The sequence below is a fragment of the Sturnus vulgaris genome, chromosome 3 (assembly GCF_052056855.1).
Source record: "Sturnus vulgaris isolate bStuVul1 chromosome 3, bStuVul1.hap1, whole genome shotgun sequence".
NCBI classification, from domain to species: domain Eukaryota; kingdom Metazoa; phylum Chordata; class Aves; order Passeriformes; family Sturnidae; genus Sturnus; species Sturnus vulgaris.
Window position 1 is genome coordinate 31648420 of NC_142245.1, and position 17589 is coordinate 31666008.

The window sequence follows — 17589 nt, forward strand, 5'->3', positions numbered from 1 at the left end:
AGGCCTGCTTTTGAAGCAGGTCTTTCTTAGGGTTTGGGAAAGCTCAGGTATGCTGTAACTCTGGGATGCTTGCAGAAATAGGGGAGCCCAAACTATTTCTACTATTTGGGTCCCTTTTCAGGAATTTGTTCTCACCCCTTGAGATTTCCTGGCATTTATCTGGCAGCAAATTTTGCTTGAGAGCTTTGGCCCTCTCTGTCCTCTTTGCCCTTTTCATATGCTTGTAACTCTCACATCACTAAGTGATAGCAACCCATATCCCTCCACGAGCCATCACAGAAAACTGCGTCCCTGTCAACCCTGGGAATGCTCCCAGGAATTTCTTGCTGGTGGCATCAACAAATACATATTGGTACCTGGTGTGCCATACTGTGCTGGAGATAAGATCCCCTCAGCAGAAAGGATTCGTGCCTAGAGAGCACTGATCGGGAAGGCAGCGAGGCTTTATTTTTCCTGCATCCCTTCTCCTTTTCCAAAACACTGGTATCTGATGGTAGCTGTTCAACTCCAGACATCTCTGCTTGTCTCTTGGGCAGTTATAAATTAATTATACCTTCTGAGCCTGTAGAACAACCTGAAAAATATTCCAGTGACTAGACTGCTCTACTTGGACTCAGGACTGCTGGAGTTTTAATTCCCATCAGCCACAGCCTTCCTATTTGAACAGAGAAAATGGCATGATCTCTTTGTTTCTGTTTCTTCTCTGTGGAAAAAAATACCCGTGCAACAGAAAGTGACTCATTTTTGACTGTGGGGTGTTCAGATTCACTGAAAATGCAGTACATGTATCTGACCAGGATGGGATTATTTTCTTCTATGGATGAGTGATTAGCTTTCCAAGATGTTTTGGAAGGATAGTGAAACATCCAACCCGTTCCTCTTGAGGAAGTTATGTGGGCAACCCATACTGTTCAACATCTGCTCCCTCACTAGCCACAAGCACAGAAGAGCCTGAAAGAAAGACATGGATAATCTTCAGCTCTTCCTATCACCTGTAAGCAAAAGACAAAACTTTCCAGCAGTAGTAAAAGCTTCCAGAAGGAAGTTCTGAAAGTATTTTGATATGCAGCATTTCTATCAAAAAATGCTTTTTTCCCCTAGCTTCTATTTCCATCTTGAGTCAATTAATAATGAATTAATATCACGCAAGATGATGATTATCATCAGTTCTGATTTTCTTTTGAAATCCATTATAAAGCTTGACTTCCATAGTCAATACAAGTTGAATAAGCAGCAATTAGTCTCTGAGGTGGTTCTGAACTTCTTGCTTGCACAAAAATTCAAGTCAATAAAAATAATAAGAGAAAAAGGACTTGGAAATAAATATCAATATTATACATCTGAGTTCATAAAAAATAAACATTGAATCCTGTCTAACCTAATTATAACCACACAGAATGGCAGGGCCTGTGATTCAAGTAGAAAGGTGCAGCAGACATCCTGGGGACATGGTGGTTATTCCTGTTCTGCTCTCCAGCATCCTTTGCTGCCCAGGCATTCTTTATGGTCTCTGCTGGTTCAGATTGGATCTGGACCCAGACACCTGAGCTTTCATTCAGGTCCATCTTCTTCCTAGCTCAGGACAGGACCCGCCAAAAATTGAAGTTCACTGAGTGAAATGATCATAATTTCAAATAGGGCAAAATCAGTTGTGGGTAAGACCTCGAGTTGCCTGTGCTCTCTGTGCATTAGTCCACCAGCTGCTAGGCTGCATGGCAGGAGCCTTCAAATTGTGTTTGGTAGTGATTCAGGACAGAAACTGCTGGGGAAGTAACAGGAAGTCCCTTCTTCTCTGAACTGCTCATTTGCTCTCTGGTACGTCTTTCCTTCTGTGTTTCCCTTCTCCTGGTGCACTTTGTTTTTAAGGAAAGACGTGGGTTTAAAAAAGACATCTCTGCCCCTGCCAAAGCTCCCACTGCTTTTACCCAGGCTGAGGTCAGTGTCCTCTTTGCTGCCGAGCTGACTGTTGTGTTACAAAGAGGCTGGAGCACTGTGTTGCCAAGGCAGGGGAGATGCAGAAGGAGCAAGGTCTCCTTTTTAATGCCATGGTCTCTGTGTGATAAATAACACTTTTCCTATGACCTACTGGCCAAATGATCTTTCCTCAGGGTTTGTTAGCAGGAGTCTCTGTAAAGCAGCAGATGAAACGGGAGAAATGCCAGTTTAAAGCTGTTACTTCAATCTAAACTACAAAGCAAGAGAGAAAAGATTAGAGCTGGTTCCAGCTGGAGAAGTGAAGTTGTTCCCACCTTCTCAAGTGCTGGTTATGTCCCACTGGTGTTGCAGGGCTGCTAATCCTCCCAATAGTTTAGGCTGGAAAGCAGTAATAATTCACAGAAAAGAGTGGCACATTTGTGCAATGGTAAAGGTGTCCATTGTGTTAGAGGCAGCTCGAGAGGCAGGGTGAGTGGGGCTCTTCCACTCTCACCACGTCTCTTTGTAATTTTTGTTCCCCTTGATCCCACTCTTTTACTTTCCTCCCTCTTTCTTCTTTTTTTCCCCTCCAGCAAAAGCTTATAGCCCAGAGTTTTACTATGACACTCCCAACCCCACCTTGAGCCAGAAGCAATCCAAGAATTACTCTTACGTCTTGCAGTGGACCCAGAAGGAGCCTGATGCTGTGGATCCCATCCTCAAGTACCGCCTGGAAGTCCGGCAGGTAAGGTCCGCTCTCCTGGAGCCCCAGCATAGGGGCTTTCAGGAGGCAATTGCATCAAGGTTTCCTTGCTGATTAAGAGCTGAAAGTGATGAAATTGGCAGACCTTGATGGTTTTGCACCTTTCCCATTGAATGGAAGAGACAGGCCAAGTGCACAGCTGGGTGTTCATTTTTACCTCTGGGGCTGGGTACAGTCGAGGTCTTCCAAAGCCCTGTGGCCCCCATTGGGCTGTTCATGCTCAGTGTTTTCAATGGGATTTTAGTGGGAACAATGCCTTATAGTCATTAGTTGGTGGTGTAGATTTTGTAGGCCAAAGATTCAAACGAGTGGAATTCCATCCTCCTCACTTGTATGGAAAAAAGGGAATAAGCTGAAGAGCTCTCCAGGCAGGAACTGCAGGAAAAAGTCAATGGCTGTTTGTGTTGCAGAAGGGCTTTCATCCTGTAACACTAACTAAGCTATTTGGACTGTATGAACTCTGCAGGGAAAGAGAAGTGGGTTTCAAGGTTTCTGAGTTTGAAGGGAAATCATACTGGGGGTTGGGGGCTGGGGGAGAGAACTGAGTGAAATCTGAAGACATCACTGGTTAGAGAAGGTTAGGGAAAAGAGTTTGATGTTTTTAAAGAGCACATTATCTTAGCAGGATTGCCAGGTACTTTCATCCACACCCAGCAAAGCACCTGCATTGAACATTTTTGAAAAACGGGGACGCATAAAATTGGTGGTTTGTGCCATTCAGTGGTAGCTGGGAAGAAAATGCATTTTGCAAGGAAAATTTTATTTACTGTAGATAGAAAACAAAATAATTAAAAAGATTCAAGTGTCTCTTTCCTCTAGTTCTGCACAGTAGGCTCCAGTTTTATGTCTCCGTTTGATTGTGAGCTCTCTGGGGTGGGACAGCCTTTGTTTGTTACTCACACTGCATGGAGCACGTTGTCAGTACTTAATAATAATACAGGACCCGGGGGAGCCTCTAATAATGAAGGCAGTTTGTCATAGTAGATCTTCCCTCTGAGCCAAGTTTCGCTATTATCAGCACTGCAACTCAATGAACAAATTTGTGGGTTTTATACTTCTCCAGTAAGTTGAGGTTTTTTTCCTTCTTGCACAGTGTCTAAAAGTCATCTTGGTTCTAGCCTTCACTGAGCTCCTACTAAAAGGGATCAAGAAAAAGTTTTCTGCTTTAAGTTAGGACATGAAGGAAGCTGAGTGCCATGCAAATTTAAACACACACACCCAGTTTGGTTCGTACCCCATTGGTTACTGCTGTTAATATTTTGTTTGTTTAGTCAGGACATAGTTGTGACTATCGAGTGTGTGTTTTAGAAGAGCATGATACAGAGACCCTGCTGTAGCCCAATCATATTTTAGAAATGGCTACAGGTGTCATCATGGTGGCCTGGAACTGAATAAGGAGAGACCACCAAAATAAAGAGACAGGAGGGGAGAGGGAAGTTTTGTTCCCACTTTTGTCAAACACAAGAAGGAAACACTTTTTTGTGATACTACTGTAAAAAATTAACCCTGTCCTGGCTGAAACTAAGATACTTTGGAAAAGGTTTTCATGGTATTGCCTCCTCCTTGCTTTTCTCCAATGAAAACACCGGTATTTCATGGTGAGGTCTCCACTTCTGTGAGCCACACTGAGGTCTTATGGAGCCTTTTTCATTTCCTTATCCCAGAGGATCACATCCACCCTGCTGCTGCCCTCTGTTCATGTGCTGCCTTCCCAGTGTTTTCTCTTGGGCTCCAAGCAGCCTTGTGACACCTGACCTTCCACACCTTCCCTTGTTCCATCATGTCCTGCAGATTCTTTTGCTTTATCACACTTTCTTCCCTGTGCTGGGGCACCTGGACTAAGCTATGCATCATCCTGTTCCATCGCTGGACTGCAAAACATAGGGACCTTAGTGAATATAACTGAAAAGCTCAAAAGCCTGAAAGTGTTACTGACTGGAGAGCTCTTAACAAAGGGGATTTGTCTGCCTGAGTGTGGAGCTGCTGTTTGCCTGCACACACTCCTCACTGGATTCGCTGGCTTTCCAGGCACTACCTGTGGTGGCACAAAAGCCCTCCTAGAGAGCTCGGATTGAAGTGGAATATTCTCCTTAGGTGAAATGGGCCTTTCGCAACTGATTTATTGCCAGCATCAAGATGGTGAAAGCTGACCCAGCCCACCCTCTCCCCAGTCCTGGGAGCTCTGCAGCCTCAGTGGTCATGGCAGGGGCTCTACAGCACCTTAAGGATGAATGAATGTGGCAGCCTGCAGTCTTGGGCTGGTGAGGGGCTATCAGGGGAAAGAGAGGATGGAAAGAGGAGATTTAACTCTTGCTGAGCTGGAATCTAAAAGGCAACCAGCTGGGATGCCCACTGGCTGCAATTTAGTTTGCTGGTTTTCATTTCACACTCCCTGGTTTGCTCAAGGAGCTCTTGGCATATGTAATGTGAAGATCCCCAAGTAGCAGGATGCTTTGCAAGGCACCTGGGAACACTTGAATTAAATTTGCTTGCTGCAGCTGCTGAAAATGGGGCTGGGTGAGAGTCAGAGTGCTGCTTATTAATTGGCTGGCGCTGTGCCTCCTCTAATTCTTTCTGTTCAGCATTACTGGGGGGATTGCAAGCAGTCTGGGGGAATTTGATTTTCTAAACAATGTATGGGGGCTCCCAGCAAGATGGGCAGAAGCACTTTCACCAGAGCTGATTGTTCCCAGCACTGCAGAGCAGGCTGAGCCACACAACAGACACACCAGTTCCAATAGAATAAGAATTAACTTTTGATTAAAACCATATAAGCAGCTTGACAGCTTGGAGCCACTGACCCAGGAAAGCACATATGATAGCAACCTGTAGCCAGCTTCTTGAGAAACCTCTACTCTCTATCTGGGCAAAGAGGCTGTAATTTCCTGGAGGGTATTGTTCAGGTGGGCTTAGGCAGATGCATTGCTGAGAGACAACTCAGTGGGGAAAACGTGCCCAGTGAAGAGCAGCAGGGGCCTCACAGCTGTCTGTCCTGACAGCCTGGGGGGTTTTTCCTTTCTTGCTGCAAGCCAAGTGATCCAAATGCCAACCACCTTACTTCACCTTAGTTGGTGACCTCAATGAGGTCACAGCCTGGGGTGGTTTGGTTGTGGGCAGATGCCACAAGGCTTTTGGGCTATTGGATCAACTTTTTTTTTCTTCCATGTATTCTTGCAGTGTAGAAAAGGCACTGTAGTACTGCATTCCAACTGAAAATTATTTTCATTGCTTGGGGATTCAAAGCAGCCTCCCCAAATCAGGTCTTTGCTTAAAAAATAAAAAGCCTTTTAAGTTGCTTGTTTCTCTCTGTGTATTTTATACCCATCCCAGGGCTCTGCTCTAACATTAAAGAGAAATGAAAAGCCATGTAATACTTCAAGCAGGTTGCATCATGGAAGAAAGATCTAAGTTGGGCTGGTGGTTATGGTTATGGGGAACAGTGGCAGAATAACTGCACTTAATGAGCTGGAACCCATCCGTGACCTGAGGCTGCAAGAGAAAGAGGAAGGGGAAGCTTTTGGTGCAGTAGGAAAGTTTAATCTTCATTGTTCCCCTCAAGGCAACCTGAGGCTGCTGTCTCTTCTGTACCTTCTCATACACAGGCTCTGTCCAGAACTGAGCCAGCTTTATATATTCCTGGCTTTCCCCTCCTCAGAGCAGGCTGAGTCTGCCTGCCAGACAGACCCCTGAAATTTGCACTGGGCCAGGCCCCAGACCCGTTTGCTAAATTAGCTCCCTGGGTTGTCACTTCAGATTAATTCCTGTCAGGGAGACTGTCTTTAATGAGACTGGCCCTGTGCAATGCCTGAGTAATTGTATGGTCTCTCTTTGTTTGTACTTTCATCCCCTCCATGTTGGATAAACATTCCCTGCTGTCTACAAAACTCATCTGGGCTTGGGAGCCGGCTGCCACTTGCCTCATCAGCCAGCCAGAGCAGCATTAATGAGAGCTGGGGCAGTGGGGAGCCTGCATACCATGTGGGGAGGTGACAGATAACAGAGCTGTTGGGATAGACATAGGACAGGGGTGTTAGCAGGAATTTAATGACTGTGATTAGAGTGGAAGGTTAACTCCTCTGATGGCCATCCCAACACAGCAGGAGAGGTTTTATGCCGAGGCCCACGACTATGGATCTGTATCACTTCATTTCTGCCTCTCAGTTGTTCTTTTTCTCTCCTCCGAGCCCACTTCGGCAGTGTCTGTCTATTGCTGCCTTTCTTTGGCTTCATCACTTCCCAGAGGCAGCCACCCCTCCAAGGGCAGGGAGGTCTCTCCCTCTGTGCACTGGGCAGGGGTCGTACTGCACCAAAGGGAGGATGAACGAGCAGTGCACTCGCCCACACTTTCCCCTAATGTTTGCTTGGCAGTGCCTTTGGGTCCCAGATTAGAAAAGGCTATGACTACAGAAAGGTGATGTACTTAAGCAGGTGGTGGCTCTTGCAGCAGCTCAGCCGTGTATCCTGGGAGGTGAACAAAGATTCCTTTTCTTCTGCACATGCAACCATGGCTTCAGGCAAAGATTCTCGGGAAAACGAGCAGCTGGTGCCTTGGGGCTGCCTGGGGTCTGCCCCTGGGAGCGGGCACAGGGGTGGGGAGGGAGGAATGGGACACCAAAGGCTCGGTGAGGAGGCAGCTCCACACAAGGCAGAGTTCAGGGTGGCTGAACTCACTTTACAAAGGCTCTGACATTTTGCTGGCTCCATAGCACACAACGCTGCCATTGCCAAGGCAACCACTGCAGACCGAGTTGGGTACATAGCTCTTATCTCAGGGCTCTCTGGTGCACTGTGACCCCACTGGCCCCATCCTGTGCATTCCCACAGTAGTATTGCAGCTGGGTTTTCAGCTGGGGGATGCTGCAAGAGCTGAGGAGGTGATTGATATCTGGTTTAGGACTTAACTAAGAAGCAGACAGGGTTATCCTAGTTTTCATACTAGAAAATGAAAACAAGAGTTGCAGCTTGTGAGCTAGGGAGGTACCCATCCTGCTCTGGATAAACTGTGCTCTGTGGTGCACTGGCCTGGTGTTACCTGGAAAAAGGGAATGTGGTTCCATATCCACTGAAAAATCCTCCAGCTGACTGTGTGCTTAATTGGACAGGCCAGTCTGATGTCCAGTGTAGGACACAGACAGGGCACATGGAACTGGGATGTGTGAGTCCCTTTACCAAGAGCACCACAGTCCCAGCTGGTTGTAACCAGGAAGGGAGCATGGCTTTTCCTGAAGCAGCACGTGGTGGCCTTGGCTGCATGTGAGATGCTGTGCAGACAGAAATACTCACGGGGTGTGACAAACCATACCCCTTTATTGTTCATCATTGCACTTGATATGGGCTCTGCTGGTCCTCTCTCACTGGTGTTAGGACTGGGGACTCCAGTGATTTGGCTTCACAGTTGTTTGCCCAGCACTGAATCTCAAAGCAAACCTTCTGTTGCAGGATGGTTTATAAGTCACATCTGTCAGAAAGCTTCTCTAGTCCTCTTTTCTTTTTTTGCCTACCTTGTCTTCCAGTTTGATGTTTGATCACAGGCTACTGTCATATGGGATGTTAAATCCACGCAATTCCATCTACCTGCAGAGCCATCCTCTGTAGTGGAAAAAGGTCTTTTTTTAGCTCTAACTGTCCTATCTCCCTACTGATGCTCTTTTTTTTAATTCCAACTTTTGGTCAGGCACTGAGAATAGGCAGATTATATCTGTGCTCTCAAGACAATTGCATTCAGCTGTGCTAGTGGACTATGTGATGCCGGGCAGGATTCGTTCTTTAGGAAGAGGTGGAAATAAGCCAGTGCCACTGGGAGCTGTGCTTGGTGGATGGTTTGAATGGCCATCATGATGCAAAGCCAGAGAAAGCAAGAGAGGGGAGAGGAGGCCTTTCTAGGTTGCAAGAGGAGGAGGGTTTTGGGACTGAGTGTCAGCTACATGCTGGTGGAAGGAGAGCTGGCTGGTCGATAACAAATGGTGGTGGACAAGCAGTCCTTGAAGCACAGTAAGATTGCTGTGTGGGACCTGGAGGTGAAGCAGTGACTTTGCCATGGGCGTGTAGGAGTGAAGACAGCAGGATCTTACCTCAGCTGTGCTCTCTGCTGCCTGGAAATGGGACACACCATCAGTCACTGCAACTGATAGAACATGGAGCCATCTCTCTTTTCATCCCTAGCAATCTGTCACAGAAGATGCTGCTAGAACAAGGACTTCTCCACCTCTGTTATAAGGGAAGGTCACAGGAAAGCTGAATGTTTGGTGGGAGTGGAAACAAGGAGCTTTTTCCGTGTTTCATGTTTGTACTCTCTGTTGGCTAAGTTGACAACAGCAGAGCCTCCCCCAGCACAAAGGAAGGGAGTTTTCCCCTGGCCATTACTCACTGCAGGTGGAGATGTCTGCCTGGCCATAGCTGTTGTTGGCTCTGTCAGCCAGAGGATCAGAGTTTTTTATACAAGGGTGGCCAGGGAAGCTTGGCACAGCCTGACCAGCACTGAGGGGTCAGGTGTGATTTCAGTGGAAGTGACTGGTAGCCATGGGAAAAGGTTTCCCCCTTCGGTGGTCTAACAGTTTCCAATGCCACTGTTGGGACCTCTCCCCTTTGCCCATGAGAGCTTAGCACATGATGCTTAACTACTGAATTAGTTTGATTAATTCTGTCTTTTTGCATTCACAAATTGCTCTTCAATATGATACATGGTTTTCCTGAGCTGGTTTTCCCTAGTCCACAGATCATTTGTAATCAGTTAGTCGGGAAAATTAGTAATATGAGCAGTAGCAGGTTAGTTGTGCTTCAGTCTTAAGGTATCATTTCTCTTCTGTGATTATCCAAAGGAAGTAAAGTGTAGTTGACTGACCTTGGCTGGATGCCAGTTGCCCACCAAAGTGCTCTATCATTCTCCCCTCCTCAGCAGGACGGGGGAGAGAAAATAAGATTGAAAAAACCACATGGATCATGATAAAGTCACTTTAATAACTGCTAAAGCATGTGCAGAAGCAAAGGAAAACACACAATTAATTCTGTACTTCCCATCAGCAAGCAATGTCCAGGCACTTAGTGGGAAGCAGGTCTTCAGTACATGTAGCAGTTGCTCTGGACAACAAATGTCACAGTCATAATTTCATATCCTTTTGGTCAATTTGAATCAGCAGTCCTGGATATGACATCCCCTCCCAAGATCTTTTCCTACCCCCAGCCACCTGGTGAGGGGAGAGTGCTGCAGAGGCAGCACTGGTGCTGTGGGAACTCTGCTTAGCAGCAGCCAAAACACTGGTGTGTTATCAAGTTCTTTCAAAGCACAGCATTATGAGGGCTCCTGTTGGGAAAATTACCTCTGTCTAAGGCAGATCCAAAGCGTAAGGTAACCTGCCCAAAACAGGGGAGCTGACAGTGTTACAAGGGGTCTTGCCATTCATAAGGTGCCTTGCAGAGAGATTTTGTCTTAACTTTTTGTAAGTACTGCTCCTAATACTGTTCAACTACTTGACTGGGCAAGAGAGAAAGCAGGGTATTGTTCAGGTTTCCTAGTACAAGGGAATATTTCAAGCACACATCCCAGTTTTAGCTGTGTTCAGAACAGTTACAGTGACTGAGAAGAGCAATTCAAATGATCTTGCTGGAAAGACTCATGTGATCCTAAAACACATCTAAAAGGAAAATCTCATGTCTTTCTAGCTCCTAACATCATTATTCAGTGTTCATTTTGGGTAAGAAAAGCATGAGAGAAGTGATAATCAGATTCCCCAAACCAATAAACCCCTCATAGCAGCTTTGCAGGATACAGATGTTGCTTTCACACCACTGTGCTTGTTCGTATCCAGCAGGCTTTTGGCTTGTGTTTTACAAAGCTGAGTACAAAATAGAAAATGCTTGCCAGATATCAAAGTCAGTCCTTTATGTGCATCTCTTATCCACACTCCTTCGATGTATATGCTAATATTGAGTCTTTCTGGATGTCCCTGTTGATTGGCTGTGATGTGACTTCCCCCGTTTACTCTGCTCATCTGTTATTCTCAGTAGTTGGTCCATGTTCCTCCTACTGCTTCACCGTCTTCTCTTTGTGGACCTTTGTGCCTTTTCCTGCTCCCCTTCCTATATTCCACCTCTTCTTTCTTTTGTTTCTGTTTCTTTTTCTTGGTTTTGTTTCTTTTTTTCCCCTGGCTCTCGCTTCCTAGAGCACATTGGAGATAAGAGTGTGTGAAGGGGAAAGGTTTGGAAGAGAGATGTAGTGTCTCCCATAGCTAGTCACGAATGAAAGGAGTAGGCACCAGATGGATGTTTTGGCTGTGTATCATAAAGAAATGAAGAGGCAGCATGGAGCAATGTGAAGGGCTTTATGGGTCTCCCTGCATATCCTGTGCTGCCTCTGCCTCTTCTATAAAGGCAGCCTAGAGGCTCTGGAATGATACTTACCTACATACCTTCATTACAGGTACCAGACTGGAAAGCCCAGAGTCACACAAAAAGGCTATTTCTGCTCCAGGAAGCATCAGTCCCATCCTTTATAGTTGTTTTCAAGGGTGAAGGTGCCCTAACAGAGGGCTCTGCCAGGGTCTGTAGAGAACTGAAGAAATGAAGCTCCTGTTGGTGCAGCATGTCCTGCTTGCAAGTTACACGCATGTCACAGGCAAAGTGTCTCAGAGCTCAACCTAACTGCAGCTGGGCAGACTTGAGCTGTGCAGAGACAAATTGCTGTTTTTTTCTTGGAGCTGGCAGCCCTGTGCATAGACATGTCCATGGGTCTGGCTGCAAGCAGATGTGTCCAGTGCTAGGAAATTGGTGGAAGGGGAGACTGTGCTTACTGATGTAGGGATGGGTATAAAGTTGGATCGAATAAGGCACCGAGCAGTGCTGATTTTCAGATGTGAGGCTCAAAAGAGTCTGGAACCATTGCTCTCTGCAAGAGGGGGATGTGGAGGAACATGAGAGGTATTGTCTCTTACCAGCTCCTGCCCATAAAATAGACAGAGAGGTGATCTCAGGCTCTGCAGTGCACAGTCAAGAGTCAGTACAGGTAGGAACTTGCAGTAAGAGTAGAGAGTTCCAGTCTGAAACAGAAGGACTGCATGTGCCCTCAGGGTTGAAAATAAGGCTGTGAGACAGTAGAAGAGAGCCTCAGTTAAGGCTTGTGCTTGACTGCCTCTCTGACAGAGTGAAGGCTAGGTCTGTTCTTCCTTAGACTAGGGAACATACACTAATAAAATACATATTGCTTTCTGATCAGATCCTAATGAAAGACATTATTGAAGAGTGTAGAACAAGCACTTACAGTAATTCATGACAGCACCAATTTGGCTTCTCTAGGAAGCCATAAACTGCTGCTCTTGGCACCTAATGAGGATGGGCAGCTGATTGCCTGTGCAAGAGGAAGAGAGAGAGACTGACTCCCAGCCTTGATGGCTCCAGCTGTCCTCAGAAGCCACTGAAAGTTGCAGTTGCTTCTCTCTCTGGAGTTGAGAATGTTTCAGCCAAGAAACTGGGCCTCCTGATAAAGGACAGTTTAGTACAAATATCTTCCAGGATCCTCTTTTGGACTGAATAATGGATTTGGTTTGGGCATCCATCCTTGCTCAATCTGAACCTGTGTGCTTGGCTGATGAAAAATATAGGCATGAATTTCAGTTCACCAATGTGCTTGTCTGGGAAATGTCAGCTTTGTGCTTGCAATGTGATTATTTGTTATGGAAACTCCTTAGGAATAATGGTTAACAAGCAAGGAAAATAAAAAAAATCCAACTTTAAACTTAGCTTAGCCCTTTAATTGATGAGGTTAATGCTTGACATCATTTCCATCCAAGATGGTGATTAAGTACTAATCAAAGAAAATATTTTAATTCAATATGACAGGCAGAAAAGTTTGATGAGAGATTACAAAGAAGCATCAAAATTACTATCTTCATATGCAAACCAAATTTGTTCACTACCCAAAACTTACCCAAATAGTTTTTCCAGAATAGGCAGGCATCTTCCCTGCAGCTGATATCAGGCAGAGTTCAGAATCCCCTATTAGGATTGTGCTCTTGAAATTTTGTGCATCTGACACCAGGCTGGAGAAAATGCCACCTTGGTGAAGGATTAGGAAGGATTGGAAGAAAGATCTGAAAGACAGAAAACTATTTGAGTGGTTTTGGTGGGATGAAATGCAGTAATACAAAGGCAGAGTCATAGATGCAGAAGGTGGTGCAGGCTGGGAGCTCATCTTTGGAAAATGAGTGCAGTGGGCAAGTGACTTGACTTCAAGAAGCAGCTGATAAGATGCAGGTGTGAGAAAGGGCAAGTGTATTCCTAGATGAAACTCCTAGAGGCACTTCTGGGCAAGGTGGAGAAGTGCCACTACATCCTATATGCAGGGCTGGGGCACTGAACTCCAGCAAGTGGGGTCATGCAGAAAAACACTGTAGAGTCACTCCTGGAAAGTGAGAGTTGGTGTTACAAGAGCAGTCACAGAGTGCTCAGCCTGCTTAGCCCAGCAAAGCAAAGGCTGAGAGGTGGTGAGATTGCTGGCTGTGAAACATCAGGGGGTCAAGCAGCAGCGAGGGAAAAGAGCCATTGAAGCTAAGGACAATACTCACACAAGATAACTGGGTGCAAGCTGCATGTGAATAAATTCAGCGTGGAAATGAGAACATTAGGGCAGTCAGGCTCCAGAACAGATGTCCAGAGGGAGGAGCTGGCCTAAAGAGAACAAACCACTTTTAAGATAAGATGTGATACATACATAAAATTAATAAGCAGAGGCAGGCCCTCTGGTGACAGGGGACTGGACCCTGTCAGCCAGGAGTGTACATCCCCTGCTATGTCCTAGATTGTAGCCATGCTTTGCCCTTCTCTGAACTCTGGGGACAGAGGGGTTTTATGCCTCTGCCAAAATACAGAGATCAAACATCCAATTCATGGTGTTCAAAAGGAATGTCAAAGACATCTTCCTCTGCTCTGCCCTGTGGTGCCAAGGTGACATCAAGGATCACAATCTCAATCCACTGCTGGGTGTCAGAGTGAATAGGAAGAAGGGGAAAGGAAGGGCCAGATTTATGGCATATTTTTCCAGCACTGTGGAACATATTGGAGCCTCATGTTCAAGAAAGTTCCCTAAAATTTCCAATCCCCACCTGACTCGGTTTCTGAGAATTTTTCATTCCTCTTTTCCCAAGAAATTACTTCTATCCATGGAATTCATCTGCTGAGCTCTCAAAAACTGGATAATTTGCTTTCAATCTCTGGTACTATAAACTCCAACACACATAAATTCTATAATTATATTTCCTTTTTTTTTTTTTGAAGTTTAAAAAATCAATGGTTCCTAAATTTTTTGAGGTTGCCTTTCTTTGCCACATATCATGTAGCTTTGGAGGCACAGTTGTGGCAGGAATAGAGGACAGGGAATGTCTGATGAAGTAGCAGGAGGTTTGGCATTGCAGAGCCCCATGTTCATCCCAGGAGCTGTTACCAGTGACATAAACAAGCTCAGCCCCTTCCAGTATCTTGGGAGTATCTTTCCTGGCTGTCATCAGTTCAAGGCCACAGATACTGCCAGTCCCATCATGGTGAGGGCAGTGATGTGATTGTTTCTGGTCTTTGTGAGCAACATTCCCTTAGGAAGGGAGCAGCTGTATCTTAGCTGGACTTTGTTGGGATGAGGTCATCATAGTCGCAGCCACTGGGGAAATCTGATAAGAGATGATGCCTGCAGCACTCTAGGACAAAGCTGTGCAATGAAGCCAAGACTCTGTGCAAACAGGCTGAAATGGTACAAGTAAGAGGCTCTGTCACACCCTGAGTGGTATTGCTTGTCAGAAGAGAAGTGCCCTTCTGCTACTCTCACCTTCTCTTGGCCCCTGGGCCTTGCTAAACAGGGATGTCTATGTGTGCTGAGAAACTGGGCAGCTTGGCACTGAGCTTTGAAGACTACCTTGATTGCTGGTTGCTTGCAGAGTGCAGCTCACTGGCTGCACAGGCAGTTAAGGATTACTTTGTCCATCTGGATTATTGCCCCATGCTTCTCTTCAGACCTTTTTGAGATACTTGTGCTTCCTGCACCACCAGGCACTCCACAGCTCCTAGTCCAGTGGATGTCTGCTCTCCAGAGTGTCCTGACACTCACAGATGAGAGAGGAGGGAGAAAGTGGAGGAGCTCAGGACACCTCACCTGCACACATGCCAGAGACAGCATTTGTCTGGTGTGATGAGCTGCACAGGAAGAACCTGCCAGAGGGATGGAGCACTGTGCCACAGCAGCCTGCCTTTATCTGCTGCCTCCTCTGCCTTCAGAGAGGCTGGAGAGGCTGCAGATGGAGCTGGGAGCTGTCCCCGCAGCCCATATCTGCAGTTAGTGAGGATGGAGTGAGAATTCAGGCAGCCACCCCTGTCTCTTTTGTGCCGCAGGAGGGAGTAGCCAGGGGAATTTGAATGAGGCTGAGAAAAAAGGGTGAAAGAGCAAGCATGTGTGGAAAGGACTTGAATGGAGATACTGGAAAGCAGAGCTTTTGCTTGTGCCCTGAGCTGAGAAGCTGCTGAAGAAGCGGGACAAGTAAAGAGAGAACATCACGAGTGAATTGCAATGCTGGGAAACTGGATGCCTGCAAAACAGTTCCTTTGCTCTGATCAGCTTGTTGGAGGATCTACATTATTTTAATGTTCATTTTTCTAGGTGTTGTTTGTTAGAAATACCTTGGGGCTTGGTGATGAAACAGATTTTCTTTCTAATTTCTCCCTCAAACAAGCATGAATATACAGCTGGTTGTGAGACCACGTGCATCGCTTCACAAGTCACACCAGTCTCAGCACAGGCGGGTTGTTGTGGTGGTGTAGAGCAGAACCACAACACTAACTCTTGACAGATGTGTTAATTAACATCCTTTAGCTTTATAAAGGCTGCTAGCTGGTAGATATCTGGCGTACACATTATTCAGTCTGAAAACATCATCCTGGTTTATTCCTTTAATAGCCTATATAAACAGAAAACGTAGGTGTGGCAGTGTCACACCTTGGGCCCTCTGCTGTGACAATGCCCCAGCTGGGAATGGAAGCACGGCAGAGGTACTGTGGCATCCTGCTTTTGTCTCTGAGGCACTTGGTGTTTGTTCCCAGTCCATGGGCCAGCTCGGCTGGCTGCAGTGGGACAAGCACTCTGCAAGCATCACAAGCGGGCTCAAATGATACAACAGGGGCAAGGGCAGACAGTGCCCACCAACAGCGTGGGTGATGGTGAGGAATGAGGAAGGCAGCCCCGGTTTGCAGCTCCCAGAGGTTTGGTGGCTGAGTGCATATGAGTGAGTTGTCCCCTGATCACTGGTACTGCTTACAGCGACAGGGAAGGGGACAGGTTGCATACACTGCACGAGAATACACACAAACCACGTGGGGCTGACTTTGCCCTTTGTGGGGTGTTTTTAGGGACATTCTCACCTCTGCAGCCTGTGTGATATTCACAGCCAGCCGGTAGAAATTGTGGATTTGCTTCAGTTTTTTCCTTTCCCATGCCCTTCCTCGGATTATTGGGAATGGAAGGAGGTAGAGGCAGAGGCGAGTGTGTGCTTTGCGCAGTGCTCTTGTTCTGGCCCCTGAGCCAGCTCCCTGAGCCTGGTGATGAATGAGCTTGTAGCATGAGCTCCTCCACTGGGGCTTCAGCCTCTCTAATAAGGTGGCCAGTGTTTCCCTGTCCTCTGTGCCGGCCTCTGCTTTATTAACTGCACTGCAGCAATATTCAACTGGAACATTGGGTCAACGTGAACCCGAGGAGAGATGCTGAGAAGGGGCTGGGAGGAAGAAGATACCAGGATAGCATGAGAACACATGGAGCAGGAGAAAAAGAAACAGCTGGCAATTGAAGTGGATTGAAAAATGAATTCCTGCTGGTGCCTGCTTCTGGCAATCAGGGACGCAAAGGATGTTTAAGGAGGGGGATGCAGAGGCAGACCTTGGCCTTTATGTCTCTGTCTGCTGGACCTGTGCTAGTGACTCCAAGCCAGCACCTGCTCCACATGCACACAGCAAGCAGCTGGCTGGAGCTGCCCCCTTTTCTCCCTTGCACTAATTTCATGCCCTTTAAACTGTGCTGGCAGCGCACCTGGCTCTTTCTTCTGACAGCTGCAGCTAGCTCAGGGCCCATGCTGCTTTCACAGAGAAGCCAACCTTTCCAAAGACATCCAGGGCCAGTTCTGTTGTGATGCCAGGAATGTAGAGACTGCAGTGAAGATGTGCAGAGGGCAGTCTTGCTGGCAGCCAGTTTCTGTGTCAGTCCAAGTTGCATATTGCATAGGGAAGATACAGCTACAAAGTATTTGGTGGAGGGAAAAGACCCTCTTAAAACTTTACCTCTATGCACGAAGAGGAGATACATGCTGAGCCTTGGCTGTGCCTTTCCCATCACCTAGTGATTCAGGTCTCTTCTAAAAAGCAGGGAGGTTGTAACTCATAGGAAACATAAATGCCTTTAATTATTTCTGTTTTGCAGCCAAACCTAAGTGGCAGCCGGTTATTTATTTGGTTACACAAATCCCTGAGGATAGACTCAACCAGGGGATCCAGAGCTTTGCATCCAGACTGGAGGCTGATTGCTCTGTTTGTCCTGAATTAGATGATGTGGGAGAGTACATGATTTGACCTTGCTCCCGGAGGCTTTAGATACCTAAATTCTAACTAACTCCCGGCTGAGGTGGAATTTGCACTGTCTGAATCTCACCCTCAAGCTTCTCTCTGATTCTCCATTTTGTTTCTCTTCTAAAGGTTATGTCTAGATGAGGGAAATGGCTCCTGACCTCCTCCTATTTGCTGGCTGCCTTCCCAACACCCCATCAAATGGCAGCCTGTGGGGAGGAGCTGCTGCCAGCCCTCCCAGTCACATTCTGCTCCCCAAAATGTCTCATGCCAGGAGCTGTACCACACTAGCCTTCTGCTTCTGGCTTCTGACTTCTCCTCTTCTCCCAGAA

At 46.6% G+C, this 17589-nt stretch overlaps 1 protein-coding gene across 2 annotated transcripts in view; it reads left to right on the forward strand.

The window, feature by feature from the left end:
- The window catches only part of MDGA1 (MAM domain containing glycosylphosphatidylinositol anchor 1), a 147644-nt gene that overhangs the window by 93472 nt on the left and 36583 nt on the right, over nucleotides 1–17589 (forward strand). For both annotated transcript variants that reach the window (XM_014878053.2, XM_088161290.1), the window contains exon 10: nucleotides 2508–2659. In XM_014878053.2, coding sequence (XP_014733539.2) covers nucleotides 2508–2659 — 152 coding nt within the window. The remainder of the gene's footprint in view (nucleotides 1–2507; nucleotides 2660–17589) is intronic.